At 46.8% G+C, this 22,223-nt stretch overlaps 1 protein-coding gene across 1 annotated transcript; it reads right to left on the reverse strand.

The window, feature by feature from the left end:
* Window positions 1-1,443: 1,443 nt before the first annotated feature.
* On the reverse strand, window positions 1,444-17,148 carry prdm2b (PR domain containing 2, with ZNF domain b; the record flags this gene model as incomplete). The annotated part of the gene is made up of 7 exons (XM_080545549.1): window positions 1,444-1,498; window positions 2,491-7,250; window positions 7,686-7,799; window positions 9,684-9,798; window positions 13,678-13,830; window positions 16,035-16,138; window positions 17,034-17,148. 7 exons carry the CDS (start codon window positions 17,146-17,148, stop codon window positions 1,481-1,483), a joined length of 5,379 nt encoding a protein of 1,792 aa, XP_080401675.1. The 3' UTR covers window positions 1,444-1,480.
* Between the last annotated feature and the right edge of the window lie 5,075 nt (window positions 17,149-22,223).

The following is a 22,223-nucleotide window of genomic DNA, read 5'->3' on the forward strand; positions in this document are numbered from 1 at the left end:
TCCTCTGACATCATGCTGCTACAGATTGATGCGTTTGACTCCATCATACAGGGGAAGAGGAAAATTCTTCCAACAACACAAACACATATTGAGGGTCTTTAACGGAGGGAGGGGGGGTGTTATAGGAAAAATATTTCAATGACTAGTTTTCATTAGGCATCATTGTTTCAGTCATGCGTTAGGGTTGCTAACACAATCCATAATTCACATTTAAAACCCAAATCATTTAAGGACTCACACTGATCAAATTAAAGACAGAAATTGGCAGAGACATTCTTTGTAAAGTGCTTTCAGATAAGAAAGGGGGCTACTCATACCATACGACAGTACAGTATGACACATCAAAACGTGATTCAAAATAAAGTTCTTTGAATCTTGAATAATAGAAATATGGACATGGATAAGAGGCAGTGATTCCTTTTTTCCCCTCTCAGCTTGACTGACTGTTTACTGCATGACTGTGTGGACAAAACATTGTGGCGAGGTGTTTGTTGAGCATTGTTTGTGTTCTGACAGGTCACTTTGATAAGAGACATAAAGAAGGAGAAGAAAACATGCCACTGACAAATACAGACATTAGGATAGAGACCATGAGGGCCACATACACAACTTGTGTCGATAAAATCATTTCCGCAAGCACTCTCTCTTTCTCTCACACAAACACTGTTCCTGACGACCAATTTTAAGAGTAAAAAGCTGTTTCTGTCTCTGGTTCACAAGCTAATAAAAACAAAATAATAATAATAATAATAAAAAAAAAGATTATAAGAGATATTCTACAATGTATTTTCTATGGAGCATCACTTTAAATGAAATATACATATTCATTTGCAAATCATTTGTATTAATTAAAGTAGGTTCAGGACTTCACAAGATACATACAGATGAGGATCAGGGTTCTGTGTAGCTATACCGTATACTCAGAAGCAGAACATGCATTATGATTTAGATCACTAAAAACCTCTGAGATTTCAACGACCAAAAAGAGGGAAATATGAAGCGAAAGTAAAACACCAGACCAGTTTTTTGTAAACCGATATAAATGATTGCCATTTGCAATATATCAGCTTTTAAACTTAACGGATCCCCCCAATGTTCAATGTTATGGGTCAAAGTCATGACTTACAATATATATATTATATTAATTCATTGTCATTTACAGTCTGTTAATGTTTTTTTTGCAAGGCTCAAATCCAGGATGAATGTGAGGAACGTGGGGGAATAGGAGGGGGGAGGTGTGGGGGGAGATTGGAGAGGAGTGGGGGGGTCTTCCTTATGTTCAGACAACATGGAGGGGGTGAGGGTGGCAGAGTCCACATCCTGTGACTAAGCAGGTCCACTCCTCTTCCAGGTCCTCCTCAGTGCTTGTCCAGTCCAGAGGACCTCCGTAGAGGGGACCCCTCCCCCACCACCACCACCACCACCACCACACCCCCAGGAGTTCCTCCACAATGTGCCCCCATGGCTCTTGCGTCCCAGCTCATTTCAGCAGTGACTCCTGGATAACACACAGAAACAAACCAGCACAGTGTAACAATCCCGTGTCTCATAGCACAGCAGCAGAGCAGCAGAGTCTCCTCTGTGACTGGAGACGCACCACAGAGCTGAGGGAAGCTGCTGAAACATGACTCATGTGGCAAATGTTTGCTCAGGCATCTTTTGAGGGAGCATTATTTCGAAATTACGGAGGAACTTGGCACTAGGGCTGTGACGATTATGGAATTTGGGGTATTGGTCGATCGTGATGCGTGTGTGTGTTGGGGGGAGGGGGGCACTGAAAGAAAATGCAGTGCAGTAGAATGACGGGAACAGGTGAATAAAGAACCTGTTTATAAACTTCAATACTGAGTACAGATACAAACATTACATTTGCCATAACGGCTAACTATCATAAAAAATTAAGAAAAGATTCCACGTCAAATTCACATGCCACGTTGGAGAGGTTTAGAAGGATCAGAAGCGATTGCATCATTTTGTGGGAGAGAGAGAGCGTGTTAGAGATGGAGAGAGCGTGGTAGAGATGGAGAGAGCGTGGTAGAGATGGAGAGAGCGTGTTAGAGATGGAGAGAGCGTGGTAGAGATGGAGAGTTAGAGATGGAGAGAGCGTGTTAGAGATGGAGAGAGCGTGTTAGAGATGGAGAGAGTTAGAGATGGAGAGAGCGTGTTAGAGATGGAGAGAGCGTGTTAGAGATGGAGAGAGTTTGCTAGACAGAGAGAAGGCAGCAAAACAGCTGTTTATAATCTTTCATTTACACTACTACTATTGGGTAAGGTATACTACTTGAAAATAACGTTGAATCATAATTTAAAGAAATCATGTATTAAAACTGATTTGGTGGTATTTCTTCTCGCAGGCAGTTTCAAGGTTTACCTCAGAGCCCTATTGAATAGTGCTGTTATGCATGTACAATTCTAGAATCTTCTACCAGACACAAAATTTGGCAAGAACATCAAACAGCGACAGCCCTAGTTTGACAGTGGGGAGGTTACCTGGGGCTCTTTCGTCTCCTGGCCGGCAGCGTCCTCTGTCCTCGCCTCCCCCGGCGCCACCGTAGTGCTGGTCATCTGTAGGCTTCTGGTGACCGGACCCCCGACTCTCTCCCTCGACCTCAGGGAGAAGCGCTCCTCTTTCTTGGGCTGCACCTGGGACTGCTGCGGGGGGGACTTCACCTCCGCCACCTTCTTTGGCGCCGCCTCCTTGCCTCCCATACGCTGCATCCTCATGGCCGGACGCTGGGCAGGAGTGTCACTAGGGGGGGGGTCGGAGGATGGGTCGGAGGGGGTGGGAGGTAAGGACTGAGCTTGGCTCTTTCTACCTTTCTTGTTGGGAGGAAGAGTGGCAGTTGGGAAAGAGGCTGGCCTCTTGGGACGCCCTGGAGGGGCAGCAGCTTTTCCTTTGCTAGCCTGGGGGGCTTCGACCTCCGCCGCCCCAGAGCTGCGAGCCCGGGTCTTCCCCAGGGCTTTGGGCGCTGGCTCCGGCTCCGGCAGCTGGATTTCCGGGTCTACGGTTCTCTTTCGGAGGCTCATGTTTTTGTCTGAAGTTGGCATTGCGTCTGCACCCCCTTTCTTAGCCTCGGCTGCTGCTTTCCTGCCCTTCTTAGCGGCAGGCTTCATGGGACAGCTGACTGCTATGTGTTTACTGAGGCTTGCAGGGTAGGTGAACTCTCGACTGCAGTGAGGGCAAACGTGGACCTCCTGCTGCTGCTGCTGCTCTTCCTCTTCCTCCTCCTCCTCCTCCTCAACCTTAACGGAGGCCTTCTTTGCAACAGCAGCGGTCTTATTCCTCTGAGAAATTGCCTTTTGGACAAGCTGGTTTTTCTTCTTGCTGAGGGCACTCATCTTGGCTTTACCAGGAGGTTCTTGGTTAAAGTTGAGCCTCTTGGGTTGGCCCATCCTTCGGAAAGCGTTTTGCCCTGCGTTGGCGGCCGAGGCCGGCGAGAGGACGCCGTTCTGAGGCTTCACGATCTGCCTGAGTGGGATGGGGTTTTTCTTGGGTGTGTAGCGCCTCTTATCGCTAGCGTTAGCGCAAGCTAATATGTGCTTGTGCAACTCGGGCATGTTATCGAAGCTGTTGCCACACTTGGTGCAGCGGATGGCCGTGCTGAAGGTCTGAGGGATGTTGTGAGTAGTAAAGTTGGTGGCCGAGGCCATGGAGCCCATAGGGGTGCGGTTGTGGTAGGGGAAAGGGGGCGGCTTGAAGCTGGGGTAATGTTGATTAATGCCCAGGCGCACGTCTGGGCCTTTCGGCTTGCCTCCCTCCGAGGCCATGATCTTGATGGTTGTGTACAGCTCTTCGGTCGGGTCGTCTGGTCCATCAGCCTCATGCTTGCCGTTCTCGTCAGGCTCCTCTTTCTTCACGTCAGAGACGCCGGGGGACGCGACCTCCGCGGTCGCCTCGGGAGCCGGGGTCGAGGTGCTTCTCTCCTCTTTGGCCCTAGCCGGGTCGGTGTAGTTCTGGGGCCTCAGTTTGCCGTTCTCCACGGCCACGTGTGTGCACGCCTGGCTGGGGTGAAGGTCCTTCTGGTGCTGCTGGAGGTTGCAGAGGAAGGCGAACTCCTTGGAGCAGGCGGAGCAGACGAAGATCCTGCCCACGCCGTGCAGGGCGGTGCGGTGATCCAGGAGGGCGGGGGCGTCCCCGAAGAGCTGCACGCAGAACTCACACTTGTAGGGCCACTCCGTCGCGTGCTCCAGGATGTGCCGACTGAGCTCTTTCATCGAGCGGAAGGGTTCCTCACACACGTTACACACAAAGCTCTTACAGTATGTCTCTGATTCATCCTCCTCCTCTTCTTCTTCCTCCACCTCCTCCTCCTCCTCCTCGTCTTCCTCAGAGGGTTTATCAACAGCAGCAGGTTGAGGAGAAGATCCACTACCGCCAAGGCCAATGGCAAGGTCAGCTGGCTGATCTAAGTGATGGGGTTCCTCTTTAATTACAGTGCTAGAGGACAACGGTGAGGACAGCGCTGAGGGAGAGGGGCTGTTTGATACGGCAGCAGGAGAAGGTGAGAGGACAGATGAGGATTCTGTCAGGGACGATAAAACAGGGAGGTCAGCTGGGGTTTTAATCTGTCCCCCGATGATCAAATCCACGATCTGATTCATTTTATCATCTAGCGAATGCTTGTTCAAAGTCCTGCAAACTTTAAATTCTGTTGAGGATAGCCTGAGGCGGGCAGCTTCAGATACTGAAGTGGTCTCCTTAGAGGGACTCGATACGGTTTGACGATCTGTGGTAGATGCGTGGGGAGTGGGGTCTATTGGCTTAGTGATATGGTTGTCCTCTCCATAGTTGTGATTAGCTGCGGCCAGCAATGTCTCTGCCGTGTTAGACAGGGCCTTAGAGGAGCACACGCCCTCGTCCACACCATGGTCGACCGACCTGGGGGACATTTTGGGAGACAGGACAGGAAGGGAGTTCAGCGACGGGCAGTCTGAGGGCTCAGAGAGAGGAGAGCTGGGCATGCCCGGAGGGGAGGGCAGGATAGGGGGAGGAGGCGTTGGAGACGCCAGGCTAGAGGTGCAGGGGGAGGCGGGGTTATGGATGGGGGTTAGAGAGGGGGGAGAAGGATGGGCTGACTCAAGCGCCATGTGGGGCGAGGAACTGTGAGAATCTGTGCCCGCACCGCTGCCTGTGTACTGAGAATCGGGGCTTCCCAGGGCAGAGGAGCCCTCCTCTCCTGCTGGGGTCAGACCAGCATAATCGTTCATCAACACCTTCTCTAGCATGCTGGTGTTGGGCTTCTTTTTCTTGGCGAGGGGGGGCTGCGATGCTGGGCTTCCCTTTGATTCTTGCTCCACTGCACTACTTTTCCGATGCATGCTCAAATCCAACACTGAGTCCCCAGGCACCTTGCTAAAGCTGTCATTTCTCTTAGTCACAGAGCTGGACAGGTCCAGGGGCTGCTGATTACACGAGTTCCCTCCACTTCGAGAGGCAGCCCAGCTGCATGTGTCCTTTCCTGAAGGACTCATAGTCTCCCTCTCATCCCTGCTCGACAGGCTCCAGGCTGGAGACATGCTGTGGCTTTCCAATTTTGGCACCTTGAGGGTGTACGAGCTCCCAGAATCTGTCTTACAGCCCTCTGCTTTAAGAGTAGGGCTGAGCTGTGGAGACGAGGGAGGAGAAGCTGTCCTCCTCTTAAATCTGGCCAAGGCGGCAGGCAGTGATGTAACAGACAGTGGGGGAGCCAGTCTGTGGCTTTCTGCTAGCATGGCAATGGTGGCGGGTTTCTGACTGTCCTGAGTCTGAAGCAGCTGCTTAAGCTTGGGGGAGAGATAGATGGTTTTCTCCTTTTGAAATGCTAATGTATCTGTGGATTGATGGAAGAGATTTCCCACTAACAAGGTGGACGAGGAAGACGTTGAGGAAGAGGAGGAGGCGGAGGAGGTCCCAGTTTCAGTCTCCATTTTAAGATTGGGCATGAGTGGAGGAGTGGACGTTCTCCTTTTAGACGTCGCCTGGCCGATGTTGGAGACCTGCTTCACAGCGCAGGTTCTGGTGTCCACTTTGAGAGCCTGGCCGATCTGGTTCGGGTTGAGGATCACCGCATCGAGACCGAACAGAGCCGCAGAGCTGGCGTCAACCTCAATCACCTCACAGCTGCTGACGGAGCTGGTGGACAGAATCTTGCCGTCGATGTACAGGCTGAGGTTCTCAGAGATGTTATTGGATATGTCCACCATGTACTCCCCCTCGTCCTCTGTGTCTGCACTGGGCACGTAGACCGGTGGCGGGCTAGCACTGGGGGAGACCTCAGGTTGACGCTGCTGCTGCTGCTGCTGCTGTGCCTGCTGCTGCTGAGACGTGGTCTCCTGCAGTAACATGCCTTTCCTGCGAACACCCTTGGGCAAAAGATGGCGCTCGTGGATCCTGCGCTGGTGTCTCCGCATGTTGGTGTGGGTGCCGAAGGCCTTGTTACAGTATTTGCACGGATGGAGCTCCTTTGACTCTCCGTTTTCATCTACTATAAAGGGCCGGTCACCGTCAGCCAATGGGTCCTTTCTGACAGCCTGAGAGTTGTGCTGAATCGATCCTCCGGGAAGTTGGGACCCCATGACAAGGTAGTGGCCGGAGGCGGGGACACAGTCTGGGCTCGGACCGTCGGTCGGCGCCAGCGGACTGAGAAGCGGGGCGGTCCCAGCGAGCGAGCCGGGCCTTTTCTTAGGCCCGTTCTCGTGCCTCCGTTCGTGCCGACGCCGCCCCACCTGCGAGCCGAAGGACTTGCCACAATAGCGGCATTTGAAGGTGTGTGTTTGCTGGTTCGCAGTGGCGTGGATGTGGGTGTGGCGCTCAAGGCCCTGTTTGGTGGAGAAATGGCGTTCGCAGTGCTGACAGGGATGCGATTCTCCATGGGGGTCACAGTCAAGGTCGGGGTCGGGATCAGGTTCGGCCTCTGGTTCAGGCTTAGGTAAGGAGGAGGCAGGCTCAGTCTCATGTAGAGGGCTCCCAGGGACCTCCTCGCCGGGGTGGGTATAGCTCAGCTGCAGGGCAGGCTGCTCACTCCTCTCAACTGGGTCAGCTGAAGCAGCAGATGGAGGCATTTGCTGTGTCAGCTGCTGCTGAAGTTTCTCTGGGTCCTCCTCCTCTTCTTCGCCCTCCTCCTCCTCCTCCTCCTCCTCTCCCCCATCCTCTTCCATCACTGCAGAGATGGACTGGATTTGGGACAGGTCATTACTCCCCGTGGGAGAGGGCTCCTCAGTCCCCTGCAAAGGCTCTGGAGATGACGGTCTCTCGTCCTCCTCATTTCGACCTATAACAGAGAGGTTTAAAGGTTAAATCAGTCTTTTAAAATAGATACAAATATTTTTATATTCAACTTATTCTCAAATGAGTAGCCTATTTGATGCAATTGAAATCCAGCCAATGTAATATGCTAATATACTATGAAAGTCTCATGATTTTTTTGAGACAGACATCACCTTTATGATTGCAAGCAAAATTTAAATCTGAGAGGTTGTTAACTAACGGTAAATCTAATTTTTCCCAAGGTTTACTAAGCATGTAAAGTAAATTTACCGTTAATTACGTACTACGCTGACTCTCTTGTAACACCCATTTCCAGTTTTGTTTACATTCAGCAATTTGTGACGTATCGACTTTCATAGCATACTGAAGACAACTCATGACGAAACTGAACATGCTCTCAAATGAACAGTATCAATATCCACAATAATGGGACTAATACCTTCCTCCGTATCCCACATCTCCGTGACAATGGGTTTGGTTCCTCCCGTTTGTTTGGGCCCACGGAATCCACCCAAACCAGCTTGTCTGGCTCTCTCCAACAGCTTTCTTCTGGCTTAGAGGGGGGGGACATACATTGACTAGTCAATACCTAAAATAAACAATCATAAAGAAGAGGCCGAGACAAGCCTACACAACTAGAGCTAGTCCTCTGCTAAGTGGAAACTAGTTGGGGGAGGGGGTAAAAAAAAAAGTAATCTATATGCAATGAATATACGCATTATACATTCTCTTGGTGGTTATGGTGTAGGCTTATATCCCCCCCCAAGCAGGAGACCATTTTGAATTAGGATCCCAGTCTGCCTCTGGAGACTAAGCAGGCACCAGTCATCACTGGAGTAGCTGAGACAAGGTCATTTGGCCTGACCTACAAAGCCCGATTCATGCCACTGAAGCTCAATCATATGACCAGCAAATTATTCTGCTACCGGTGTTTTAAATCTCGAAAACACTTTTGCTAACATTTAGCTGATTCTATTCCCAACAGACTACTCCTGTTTACGTCACATTGGATATGCCATAGTACAAGTTTAGTGTACTTGACCGGACCTTATTTGCATGCTTTTTAGCAAACAGTCGACTATACACACAATGTTTAGCCAATTCGATACAAGTTATGCATGCTACGTCTATGAGAAAAATACGATTGCAAACAGAAGTGCATCCATTGCATAATTTAGTTAGTGCAGCACAACTAACTAATCATTAAGGATACTCAATTGTATAACTGCTTCTATATATATAGCTTAAAAATCTATTATGCAGGCTAAGCTACCTAGGCTACCAACATGACTCAGTTATCCTTATGTAACAGTGTCATATGAAATTAATAACACATGCAAAAACACTCGATTGTGTAGTGTACTTTTAGGTCTATCTTTACCAGTACATGGTCAATGCAAAACCTTTTGCACAATAGAGGAAACTCCTATCCTGGGTAACGAGTTTTTACAGAGGAGGAAGTGTGGGACTAGTACCTACAGAACTCAACTTGTGTTGCAATTGCATACATCCAGGGCCTACCCTACCAGTCTGCACTAACTTGTTAGCTAGCTGAATGTTTACACCGATCATAGTATTGCCACTTCCATCAGTTTTGGCCACTTGATTGCAACACTAGTAACATGTTTTCAGCTCAGTTTCTTAACTCGATCGACACTATTCCGCCTGCCTGCCAGTCTGTCTGCCACCTCCCTGGATGTCTGTCACGTCCTAGCCTGACCTAGCCTGTTAGACCTAGCCTGTTAGCTCGCACAACTAGCTCAGTGCCTACCTGGTTTGACAGCTTTGGATCACAGATGATCACCAACAAACAAGCATGCAAACATAACCAACTAACTAACCAAACCAGCGTGATTCTGATCCAAATATGAGTAGCTATGGTTAAGTGAACTCGTTAAGTAATTGCATGAGATATCATAATCATGGCTCACACACTGGGGTTGCAAAGCATTTCGGAGACTGGAAAGGAAAGGTCACATCCTAGAGAACGTCACGACGTTGGTTTAGCCTGCAAAGCGAATGGAGCTGCCTGGGCTAGCCTAGCCTGCCTGGCTAACTAACCACTGCACTAGTCAAGCTGCTTAGCTAAACCTGACAGATCACTCTTGATCACACGTTGACAGATCTAACTAACTAATCGCTAATAAGTGTTCTGATAAACAGATCAATCGTGTAGGTTGCTAGCTAGCTGGCAGGGCTATAAAGCACAGACTACCGAGGTAGTGTAGAAAGAAAGTTGTCAAGAAATGCCCACATCTCGCTAGTTAGGCTAGGGTAGTTAGCTTAGCATCATCATGGAGCTCGAACTTGAAGACTGGAATTCGTTCGCTTCCTCCTAATGTAATATTGTCCAGTTCTCGCGTCGAAGCGATAAGTTGGTATATTACTTACTCAACGACAGGTAAATAAGTAAATATGTGTATAATGTCATTCTCACCTCGCTTCGCCCGGGGTGAGTGTTTCCTGACTGCTCTTTCTTCCTCCAATGCAGCTGTTATCTCAGGGCTGTCTTCCCCCTGGTACACCAGCAGCTCTTCCCCTGGCCCGATTGGCTGGAACAAGGGAAAGAGGAGAGTGGGAGCCAATGGGAGACGAGCTTGCTGAAAGACAAGAGGCCGCCGTGGGGACTACTGGCAATGCCCTCAAACGAGGATGGAGCTCCTGACCTGACATCTTCTCTGGTCAACTCAGCTTGACTGTGAAACTTTCTGTGTCAGTGATGTTAGAATTATAAGGTTCTATCTCCATTTTGGTCAACATTGAGTTTTTTTTACATAATCTGATCCATTAGGTGTTTATTAATGCCTGTGTGGTGTTATCTTTAAAAAAATGTTGACATTTTTGAGTTAGTAATTCATATAATACAAAGGTTCCATCTCACAGAACATAATGGAATGTAAAAACTTTGACGCTCAATATCTCTGAACGACCCTAAACGGAGATAGAACCTTATCATTCTAAACGGAGATAGAACCTTATCATTCTAAGCTCATGAGTATGCATCGTTGAATTCATTGTATGATGCGTTTGCTTATAGCTCATGTTATGACCTAATGCTAACAACACCATTAGATGGCATACATAATTGGAAATATGTGCTGAACTTCATATGACAAATAAGTTCTGATTGATGGAAATGTGGAAATGCTTGGTCTAAATGGCCAATTCTCTCACATTTCTCAGCAGGTCATTAAAAATAAACGTATGAATCAACAACAACACCTAATGTAAAGGTTAGTGTCTTGTTTCTACTGTTTTGACTTTGTATTTACTATTAAATTATTTGGTGACATGGGTAGGTTACTTTCTGGTACTTAAGGTACGTCAGATAATTCAACACTCAGTATAATGTATGTAAAATAAACAAGTAATTTGGTTATTATTGAGCAATTACCATTTAACCTGTTATTACTAAGTCATTTAAGCCCACAGAGATAACGGTAAAATGCGAGAAAAGATTTCCTGTATTTTTTGCCTGACCTCCATTTACACACGCCTTTATTCACAGATTCACCTGGGTTCACCCTGTTTACACACATCAATGGAATGCAGGTAAAATGGGAGGGGAGAGGTGGGGAGTGTAGGGGAGGGGAGAGGGGGGGAGTGTAGGGGAGGGGAGTGTAGGGGAGTGTAGGGGAGGGGAGAGGGGGGGAGGGGAGAGGTGGGGAGTGTAGGGGAGGGGAGAGGGGGGGAGTGTAGGGGAGGGGAGTGTAGGGGAGTGTAGGGGAGGGGAGAGGGGGGGAGGGGAGAGGTGGGGAGTGTAGGGGAGGGGAGAGGGGGGGAGTGTAGGGGAGGGGAGAGGTGGGGAGTGTAGGGGAGGGGAGAGGTGGGGAGTGTAGGGGAGGGGAGGGGAGAGGTGGGGAGTGTAGGGGAGGGGAGAGGTGGGGAGTGTAGGGGAGGGGAGAGGGGGGGAGTGTAGGGGAGGGGAGAGGGGGGGAGTGTAGGGGAGGGGAGAGGGGGGGAGTGTAGGGGAGGGGAGAGGTGGGGAGTGTAGGGGAGGGGAGAGGGGGGGAGTGTAGGGGAGGGGAGAGGTGGGGAGTGTAGGGGAGGGGAGAGGGGGGGAGTGTAGGGGAGGGGAGAGGGGGGGAGAGGGGGGGAGTGTAGGGGAGGGGAGAGGGGGGGAGTGTAGGGGAGGGGAGAGGTGGGGAGTGTAGGGGAGGGGAGAGGGGGGGAGTGTAGGGGAGGGGAGAGGTGGGGAGTGTAGGGGAGGGGAGAGGTGGGGAGTGTAGGGGAGGGGAGAGGGGGGGAGAGGGGGGGAGTGTAGGGGAGGGGAGAGGTGGGGAGTGTAGGGGAGGGGAGAGGGGGGGAGAGGGGGGGAGAGGTGGGGAGGGGAGGGGAGGGGAGAGGTGGGGAGGGGAGGGGAGGGGAGAGGTGGGGAGTGTAGGGGAGGGGAGAGGGGGGGAGTGTAGGGGAGGGGAGAGGGGGGGAGAGGTGGGGAGGGGAGGGGAGGGGAGAGGTGGGGAGGGGAGGGGAGGGGAGAGGTGGGGAGTGTAGGGGAGGGGAGAGGGGGGGAGAGGTGGGGAGGGGAGAGGTGGGGAGCGTAGGGGAGGGGAGAGGGGGGAGGGGAGAGGAGGGGAGAGGTGGGGAGTGTAGGGGAGGGGAGAGGTGGGGAGAGGGGGGGAGGGGAGAGGTGGGGAGGGGAGAGGAGGGGAGAGGTGGGGAGTGTAGGGGAGGGGAGAGGTGGGGAGGGGAGGGGAGGGGAGAGGTGGGGAGAGGGGGGGAGGGGAGAGGTGGGGAGAGGGGGGGAGGGGAGAGGTGGGGAGAGGGGGGGAGGGGAGAGGTGGGGAGAGGGGGGGAGGGGAGAGGTGGGGAGTGTAGGGGAGGGGAGAGGTGGGGAGAGGCGGGGAGGGGAGGGGAGGGGAGGAGAGGGGGGGAGGGGAGAGGGGGGGAGGGGAGAGGTGGGGAGAGGGGGGGAGTGTAGGGGAGGGGAGGGGAGGGGAGGGGAGAGGAGGGGAGAGGTGGGGAGGGGAGAGGGGGGGAGGGGAGAGGTGGGGAGTGTAGGGGAGGGGAGAGGTGGGGAGTGTAGGGGAGGGGAGTGTAGGGGAGGGGAGAGGGGGGGAGGGGAGAGGTGGGGAGAGGGGGGGAGTGTAGGGGAGGGGAGAGGGGGGGAGTGTAGGGGAGGGGAGAGGTGGGGAGTGTAGGGGAGGGGAGAGGAGAGGAGAGGTGGGGCACAAGAGTGTAATTCAATACAAAATGAACACATCTGCATTTCACCTCTGCCCTATTATACAGAACCGATCGATTTTTGACCAGGACCGTAACTAGGTAACTAGGTCTGCCACAGGTAAAACATGTATCGGTATGCCCTACACAGTTAACACAGTTAAGGCACTTAGCCCTAAATTACTCCAGGGAGATTAAGCCTATCTAAAGGAGCTGTTCGTAAATTGCAGCTCATCCAAAACGCCGCTGCTAGGGTCCTAACAAAAACAAAGACATTTGAACACATTACACCAATCCTGAGATCCCTGCACTGGCTACCAATCTCTCAGAGAATTGAATTCAAAATCCTCCTAATTACATACAAATCACAAAATGGTCTTGGACCAAAATACATATCAGATCTCCTCCCACCCTATATTCCCGCAAGGTCCCTAAGGTCAGCTGAGACTAATCAGCTAATAATTCCAAGAGTAAAAACAAAACACGGTGCAGCAGCTTTCAGTCACGCTGCTGCATGCTCCTGGAACAAACTCCCTGAAGAAATCAAACAGGCCCAAACCCTTAAAATATTTAAATCTAAGCTAAAAACCTTCATGTTTTGCATCAGTTATGATTAAACACAAACACTTCTATCAATGTCTTTTTTCCCATTAACTATTGTCTTTTCAAATGTTTTATCTATTTACTTCTTATATTTGCTTTTATTCATTGTAATTTTTTTTTTCTTATGCTCCTCTTGCTGTATTTTTAAATAATGTAAAGCACTTTGAATTGCCCCAGTTGTATGAAATGTGCTATACAAATAAACTTGCCTTGCCTTGCCTTGCCTGTAATCTCTAGTTGTAAATCGCTTTGAATAAAAGTGTCTGGTTAAAAATTTAAAAAGTAACGTTACATTTCCACGACATGCCCCTATGTAAACAGGGCATTACAGTAGTACTATCTGTTCTGTAAACACAATGGCTTTATTCACTACCTTTGATTGTTATATTGCGAATAAACCTGCTGTTGTGTTTTACATATAAATGTTTTACAATTTCAGTTCACTAGGAAGACTTTTTGTAAATGTGACAAATAAAAACTTTGGACTCGAGTCTTGAAAGTGCAATCTGAAACTGTAACATACATGCAATCGCGTCACACATTATGTTTACAATCACTCCAAAATGGACATGGGGCCACCATTCTTCTGCACTACTACTTGAGGATCTATTGTGGTAGATAGCCTACCATTGTGAGAATAGAGTGTCTGCGTCTTTCGGACCTACCCGTAAGACTTTGTAGTAGATGGCCCGGTTGACCTCCAGGGGGTAGAGGTTCTGTTCCTGTGTGGAGCGGGCCCAGTTCACGTAACGTAGCCAGTTTCCCTTCAGTGGGTCTGTGGCATCCACACACATCCAGCCCCTAGCTGGGAAATACACCTGGGACAGGGCACAATCACAAAGAACACATTATGAAAAACAGATTAGTTCTCTGGGTGATTTGCTTTAACACTTGGTGACAATGGATTGAACAGAATAATATAACAGGATGTGGCACAGCATACTTCCTTCAGTTATAATGTATTTATGAGAACATTGTTGCAGACCAAAGTCAGTTAAAGTCAGCTAATAAGGCCCAGGGTTGTGGAGTCTATGTCATCATCTCAAAAGACTTGATTCCTTGATTCCTCGTCTCCTCCTCAAAACGCATTGGAGGAGAGGAACCAGAGATCTTCTCGTCCAATGCATTTTGAGAAGGTCGTGAGCTTAGAATTATAAGGTTCTATCTCCGTTTAGGCAGTGGTGTGCCGTCAGGGCCAGCAAGGCCTTCTCTGCTGGCCTAAACATCATCAGAATATACATTTTATTTAATATATTTTTTCCACAAATATGTATTAATGATTCCCCATAGTCTATTCTCTTCATTTCATAGCTTTCCTCTTGGTTGCGCTGCTTCCAGTCTCCAATTGAGATTTGGAGGGCTGGCCTTTATGTTAGAGCTTTTATCCAATCAAAATGTGTTGCTAGGGGGCTCCCAAATCTGCCCGCCTTCACAACAGACGGTGCCGCGAATTCGACCTGTAACTTAACGTTGGAACGAGAAAACCTATGGCGTTCCTAGTAAACCTACGTAGATGCGAGCAAAATCAACAACGGCGCCTGCTGGAAGGCTCAATCTGATGTCAGCACCCAGCACGTCTTTTGATTGGATACGCACTATTGAGATGCGTAGCAAGGTAATTTGCGTATCTTTATACCGTCTGCAATCAGCTACAATGGCGGAAGGGGGAGAAGAGGCAGATGTGGTGGCAGATCTTAAAACAACGCCATTTTCTAGAAGAACTTTCCAGGAAAAGATAGACATTATCAGAGAACGGCCAACCCCGACTCTTGCGAGCCTTTCTCAGCGGGGAAAAGGGTTTGTCCGGCACTTTCAGATCGCTAACTACGAGCGGTACCCCTGGCTCACAGGCTCCGAAAGGCACTGCAAATTGTACTGCTGGCAATGCCTGCTATTTGCAACAGATCGATCGGGTGTTTGGAGCCACACTGGTTTTGCAAACTTGAGTTGTCTAACCAAGGGAGCAACGAGACACCAAAGCACGGCTGGGCACTTACAAGCAACGGTGCTTTTGAACACCTTTGGGGACACTCGAGTGGATTTACAGCTCAACAGACTGTACAACAGAGTAATTGAAGTATTCCTGAGGAAAGAAAGGAGGATGGATTTTGTTTTCAAATGAAGTTGTTTTGGTGAGTACAAAGCATTTTATTTTTTATTTTATTTGTATATATTTTTGTCATTTTATTTCGTTATTTCATTTTATTTTCGTTTCAATATTAACGAATTAATATATAGGTAATTAAAATTCATTTTATTTTCGTTTCAATATTAACGAATTAATATATAGGTAATTAAAATGACAAATATAGGCTTATAAAATAAATGTTTGATGCGTCTGTTGCAGGTTGCAAGAGATGTGGAGATTACGTGGGTGGCGCACGTGAATCAGCTGTGCAGTAAAAGTACTCAAGGAGACTTGTTGAATTGTTTTGTCACGTTTCTTGACGATAAAAGTGCCTTTTATTTAAAAGTTTTGACAGTATCCAAGCGAAGCGATCTTAAAGATCACACTCTTCATTGTAAATGCGGATTTATTGATTAAAAATGCTTCGGAAATATTAATATAACTCTGTTGTACTTGTCTGATTATGTTAAGGTGATGCAACGCCCGGTTATACTGTGTTTCTGTCTAGTTTCTAGAGCCATGGCGTCATAATGATGGTATTAAGAGGTAGAATAATTCAGGTAGGACTGTGTCGGACATCACTGAAGGCCTAGGTGTGAAATGCACCGCCCGCCACTGCGTTTAGGGTAGTTCAGAGATATTGAGCGTCAAAGTTTTTACATTCCATTATGTTCTGTGAGATGGAACCTTTGTATTTTATGAATTACTAACTCAAAAATGTCAACATTTTAAAAATAACACCACACAGGGCGAGGCATTAATAAACGCCTAATGGATCAGATTATGTAAAAAAAATCAATTTTGACAAAAATGGAGATAGAACCTTATAATTCTAACATCACAAGGTGGCGAGGAAAGAGGGGGTACGGCCCGTCACTGTGCTCTCCGGCTCACCTCCCACAGGTAGACATTGCCGGTCACCTGAGACCTCTTCTTCCTCTCTCCTACAAACGGACCAAACCTCTTGCCTTTGGGGATGAACACGGAGGCCCAGACACCTGAGAGGAGGACATCAGTCACAGCAGCAGCAATATCGAGCCACAGCCTCTCTATCTGATTCATGTTACCACAGAAACTCACAGGATATTTGTTGTGGTTAGTGTAACTTACAAATGGAATTGGATAGAAATGAACATTGAATAGAAACAAAAATTGGATAGAAGCTTACATTATAACAACTAACATTGGATAGAAACTAACATTGTCTGACAACTTAACACTGGATAAATTGACTGCTCTGTGCCTGGGAATCCTCCAGCTACTGAGGAGCTTTGGCCTCATAAAATGTGTCAAGCGTAGAGGAGACTTTCTGAGGCATGCCAGGACAAGCTGTGTGGATACTTATTCTCCTGAGGGGAAACACAAGCTGGATTCATAATGTACTTTGGGTTCCACTATCAGATCAAACTCTGATTGAGTCAATTGAATGATTCTTAAATGCCCAGTTGTTTTCAAAATCATATTCTTCATATAGACCCTAACCCTTTGTGATCACTGGCTGTTACTCTGTGGTCCTCAATGTCACTCCAGTCCAAACACACTTATCATACCACACAAGACAACAATAGAGTTGGAAACGACCACTCCCTGCACACTGTAAGCTGCATGACTGTTAGTGAATCACCAATGCATCATGGGAAGCTGGTGGAGGTAGACATTGAAGGACAGGCTCATTGTAATGCATGGGACAGAATGAGGAACGGTATCAAACACATGATATACTATAACTTCCGCCTCCACCAGCCTCCCCTGAAATGTTTACGACAAAATAACGGACAATTAAAACATGTGGCTTGTTTCAAATGAACGCTGAGTGATTACTATATAACCGACAATGCATGATCACTAAGTGATATGTAGCTAGAACAAGGTCAAAGGTCATTCTCTACTCACCAATGCGACTTTGATTGACAGCTGAGGGGCCCAGTTTCATGCTGTCTGGCAAGCCCTTCCACACATGAGGCGGGACTTCCTCCAGTGTTTCCACTGTCCCCCCTGTAACTGCCATGACCACCTCCACCTAAGAAACACAGTAACACACATAGTTCAAAGGGATCATGCTTTAGAATATGTGCTATGGACATTCATGTCGGCCACTATGCTCTCATCTGATCAGCAGGACTTCACCCTGGAAACTTAGTAGACAATTCAAGCAGACAGTGCTCACATGAGCTCTAACAAATGGGAGGCAGCCTAGGGGATACATATAATTGGTGAACCCATGATAACAGCCTACCCCATGAAAGAAAAACAGCATTGAGACAAACTAACAATAATATAGCCTCATGACAGGGGTGCTGTCAGAGTCATCTGCGCGGGATGGTTAGCATTACGGCTCAGCAACTATGTAATTACCTGTGCATCAGACTCATAACAAGATTAACTTCCAATCTATCACCCCTGCACTAACACCAAGGTGCAAGACATGATGTCTGGATCCAAATATTTGAGTCGGTTTTTTAAGAGAAGAAGTACATATTCTGTGGAAATAGGTTACTGCAAAGGAACGTTTTTTTTTTAATGTAGCCCTATGCTGTGGACCATTCTGAGCTCATCTCCCTTAGCTCCTGTTTCTCAGTGGGGTTCAAAATAACCAGATACTGCAGATCAACTTACACACACACCAGCTGGGACATGGGTTGCTATTTCCTCTCAGCCGGTGACAAACACCTACACAAAGCAGCTTACACGCAGGTCAATGGTTCCTAAGTGCCACAACTCTCTTGACTGGCAGACATGCCAGCGTGCAGTCTCTCTGGAGCTTAGATGATGGTGTGTTCTAATAATACATGGCTGTGGACATGATTTGCTCGCTTGTGGTATGGTGAGTGAAATAAATAGGTTAATGACAATAGCATAGCAGAAAAGAGACATTGTTTGTGCAGAGAAATGGAACACCAATGTCAAAAGAGGATGTGGCGTCAACACCGTGGCAAAGGTGACACCAGACAATTTGGGGTTTTGTTTTAAGTGCATTGCTGAATGAGGCCAGCCTGTGTGTTGCTCAATTTTAAATGTAGTTTCACTCAACTACAGTAGTTTCACTAAAACAAACCTTACGCCCCCTTGTGTAGGCCTATTGTGTACCTCTGGTTCTCTCATTATAGATGCAAATCGCCAAAGGAAAAAGAGAATAGGTTGTAATAGGCTGCTGTTGCTGGTCTTGATGTCTGACCGGTTCAGATAATGTTCCATCTTAATGGTCTCTGCCTGTTTTTAAAATCACTGACCAGTGATTGTAGATATTTCAGACACTCTGTTGACTGTGCCAACGGACAAAGAGGGGACCTGTCCCACTTGCCGAGGTTTAGATAAAGCGATAAGGAAGGTTTGCATAACATAAGTCTTTAAGCTTGTGATTTTCAGAGTTATGAGATATGATAGATTATAATGAGACATGTGATAAGAAATCGCTTTTGTGAAATTCCTGATCACAATTCAACACACATTTTAACATGCCAGGCCTGGGTTAAAATGTAAGATACAAATGCTTCATCTTAGACTAACTAACTACAACATTTCTATTAATTCTACTATTATGTCCCAGTTCTTATTAACTCATAGTAGTAACTCGCTCTGCGTTAATTGCCTTCGGGAACATTAAATCTAAAAACGTACAAACAAAGCAGAGGTTCTATGTCATTTCTCTCTCCCATAAGTAGAATTCTTCACATCTTATCTTTCGCGTTTATCGAAAAGTTGCGCGAAATGTTAAAGCGCGCTAAACTTTAGTCAAATACATTTGGTACGGACTTCAGCATGTTTATTGTTATCCTTCTTATTTAACAGACCACTCACTGTGTATTCCAAGCGATGCCACCCCTCGTCTGAGTAAGGTGTCTCTGCTTTTCCAATGTAGGCACTTATGTCGTCTAGGGTTGATTGGGATGGCAAGTCTGTTACATTTTTGCGCACTTATCTATTTGATTTTGGACGCACTTAGATTTTGGTCTACCTATGTTTGATCAGCTGAAAATGGCGGATTGGAGGCTTGAGTAAAGGCTCAGCAATAACTACTGGTTCTGGTCGCAGAGTTGGGAGAGGCTGGCTGATCTACAACCATCACTGTGGGGCTGTGTTCTAGGACTTTGATAGTCACCAGTTGTTTTCACAGATTATTTGTTTATTTACATGATCTGTTTTCTATTGTTGGTAAATATGTAAATACGTAAATAAATTTGATTTAATTTAAAAAATATTATATTAATATTGAAGTTAACTGCAGATTATTAATTATTAATCTCTGAGTATTGGAGAAGGGGTAGGATTAAATAAGCTTATGCTTCTTCCTACTCCTTTTCGGACATGTTAAGTAAATAGTGTTTTTGTTTTGTTTTGTTTTTTCTTGTTTTTGTTTTGTTTTTTGTTTTTATAACTATTTCTTTTTTCACATGTTCGAAATAAAGCTTTCATTCATTCATTCATTCATTCATTCAATGTTCATGTTCTATGTTCTATGTTCTGTGTTATATGTTCATGTTCTATGTTCAATGTTCTATGTTCATGTTCTATGTTCAATGTTCTATGTTCTATGTTCTATGTTCATGTTCTATGTTCTATGTTCTGTGTTCTATGTTCATGTTCTATGTTCATGTTCTATGTTCATGTTCTATGTTCAATGTTCTATGTTCTATGTTCTATGTTCTATGTTCTATGTTCTATGTTCTATGTTCATGTTCTATGTTCTATGTTCTGTGTTCTATGTTCATGTTCTATGTTCTGTGTTCTATGTTCTATGTTCTATGTTCTATGTTCATGTTCTATGTTCATGTTCTATGTTCTATGTTCTATGTTCTAAGGGGAGCCAGTGGCTGTGGATGAAGAGAAAGGACTCGACCCGGGCGTTCAAATGAGCTGATCGCATCTAGGGAGTGAACCTGGGACGCTGGGATTCACTGCTGAACCCTCTGGAGGTGTCGTGGGCTTATCAGCGAAACATTCATGAAGGAGGGCGCCCACTTGACAACCCAGAGGATGCCATCGCTCATTTGAACACCACAGAGTCTCATCGGTGCCTTAAGTATGTATCTATCGAGGGATATCAACATCTAGTCCTACATAACAGATCTGATCATCTGGTGAACCAGTGACTGCTGTGAAAGTGCAGCTGGCAACAAGGGAAAGACCTTGCGACAGCATGGAAAGACAGCTGACAGGAGGGAATAGACCCCAACGGGGCCGCCATGGGCTAGCTACCCGTGGCGGCGGGATCCAGCACGAACAGTGTATGGGTCCCACCCAAACTTGGCTACGAAAAATTCTAAGAAGAAAATACCCCCTGAGCCTGCGAGAGCGGGGGCGGAAGATGGCTCATCGGCAGACAACCCGGTAACGAACACAGGAACGGAACAGACTACGAGATTGATGATCAGCATACCTGAGGCTCCGACAGCTACAGCAGGACACACGCTCCAGAACTGCGTATGTGGTTGGACAAAGGTTACTTCCACCCATGGCCTGAAGATACACCAGGGCAAGAAAGGGTGCCTAAAGAAGGGTCAACAGGGAAGTCGCATCGACAGCTACTTTTTGAGAAGCAGGCCGAGTCAGTCGACTGAAGTTCAGCAGCAGGACACACACCACAGTCTGCAGGACATCAACACCCCTGTCCCAGAGGAGGAAGAACAAGGCACAGGAGAGCAACCTGAATCCAACACATCACGACCACCAGCAGAGAAGAAGATCCAGGGGCGAAGGCCATTAGTCAAGTGGCCAAAGTCCTGCAACAAGACGCTGTGGAAGGAGGTCAACACTGATCTCTGCAACATCCTAGAAGGGATCAAAGGCACCACCATGAAGAAAAGGGGAGCCAGTGGCTGTGGATGAAGAGAAAGGACTCGACCCGGGCGTTCAAATGAGCTGATCGCATCTAGGGAGTGAACCTGGGACGCTGGGATTCACTGCTGAACCCTCTGGAGGTGTCGTGGGCTTATCAGCGAAACATTCATGAAGGAGGGCGCCCACTTGACAACCCAGAGGATGCCATCGCTCATTTGAACACCACAGAGTCTCATCGGTGCCTTAAGTATGTATCTATCGAGGGATATCAACATCTAGTCCTACATAACAGATCTATGTTCATGTTCATGTTCAATGTTCTATGTTCTATGTTCATGTTCTATGTTCATGTTCTATGTTCTATGTTCTATGTTCATGTTCTCTGTTCATGTTCTATGTTCTCTGTTCTCTGTTCTATGTTCTATGTTCATGTTCTATGTTCTATGTTCTATGTTCTCTGTTCTATGTTCTCTGTTCTCTGTTCTATGTTCTCTGTTCTATGTTCTATGTTCTCTGTTCTCTGTTCTATGTTCATGTTCTATGTTCTATGTTCTCTGTTCTATGTTCTCTGTTCTATGTTCTATGTTCATGTTCTATGTTCTATGTTCTCTGTTCTATGTTCATGTTCTATGTTCTATGTTCTATGTTCTGTGTTCTCTGTTCTATGTTCTATGTTCATGTTCTATGTTCTATGTTCTATGTTCTGTGTTCTGTGTTCATGTTCTATGTTCTATGTTCATGTTCTATGTTCTCTGTTCTATGTTCTATGTTCTATGTTCATGTTATATGTTCTATGTTCATGTTCTATGTTCTATGTTCTATGTTCTCTGTTCATGTTCTATGTTCTATGTTCTCTGTTCTATGTTCATGTTCTATGTTCTATGTTCATGTTTCATGTTCTATGTTCTATGTTCATGTTCTATGTTCTATGTTCATGTTCTATGTTCATGTTCTATGTTCTATGTTCATGTTCTATGTTCATGTTCTATGTTCTATGTTCTATGTTCATGTTTCATGTTCTATGTTCTATGTTCTATGTTCTATGTTCTCTGTTCTATGTTCTCTGTTCTCTGTTCTCTGTTCTATGTTCTCTGTTCTCTGTTCATGTTCTATGTTCTATGTTCATGTTCTATGTTCTCTGTTCTCTGTTCTCTGTTCTCTGTTCTCTGTTCTCTGTTCTGTGTTCATGTTCTATGTTCTATGTTCTCTGTTCTATGTTCTATGTTCATGTTCTATGTTCTATGTTCATGTTCTATGTTCATGTTCTATGTTCTATGTTCTCTGTTCTATGTTCTCTGTTCATGT

Source organism: Nansenia antarctica, assembly GCF_963989245.1.
Source record: "Nansenia antarctica genome assembly, chromosome: 15".
NCBI lineage: Eukaryota > Metazoa > Chordata > Actinopteri > Argentiniformes > Microstomatidae > Nansenia > Nansenia antarctica.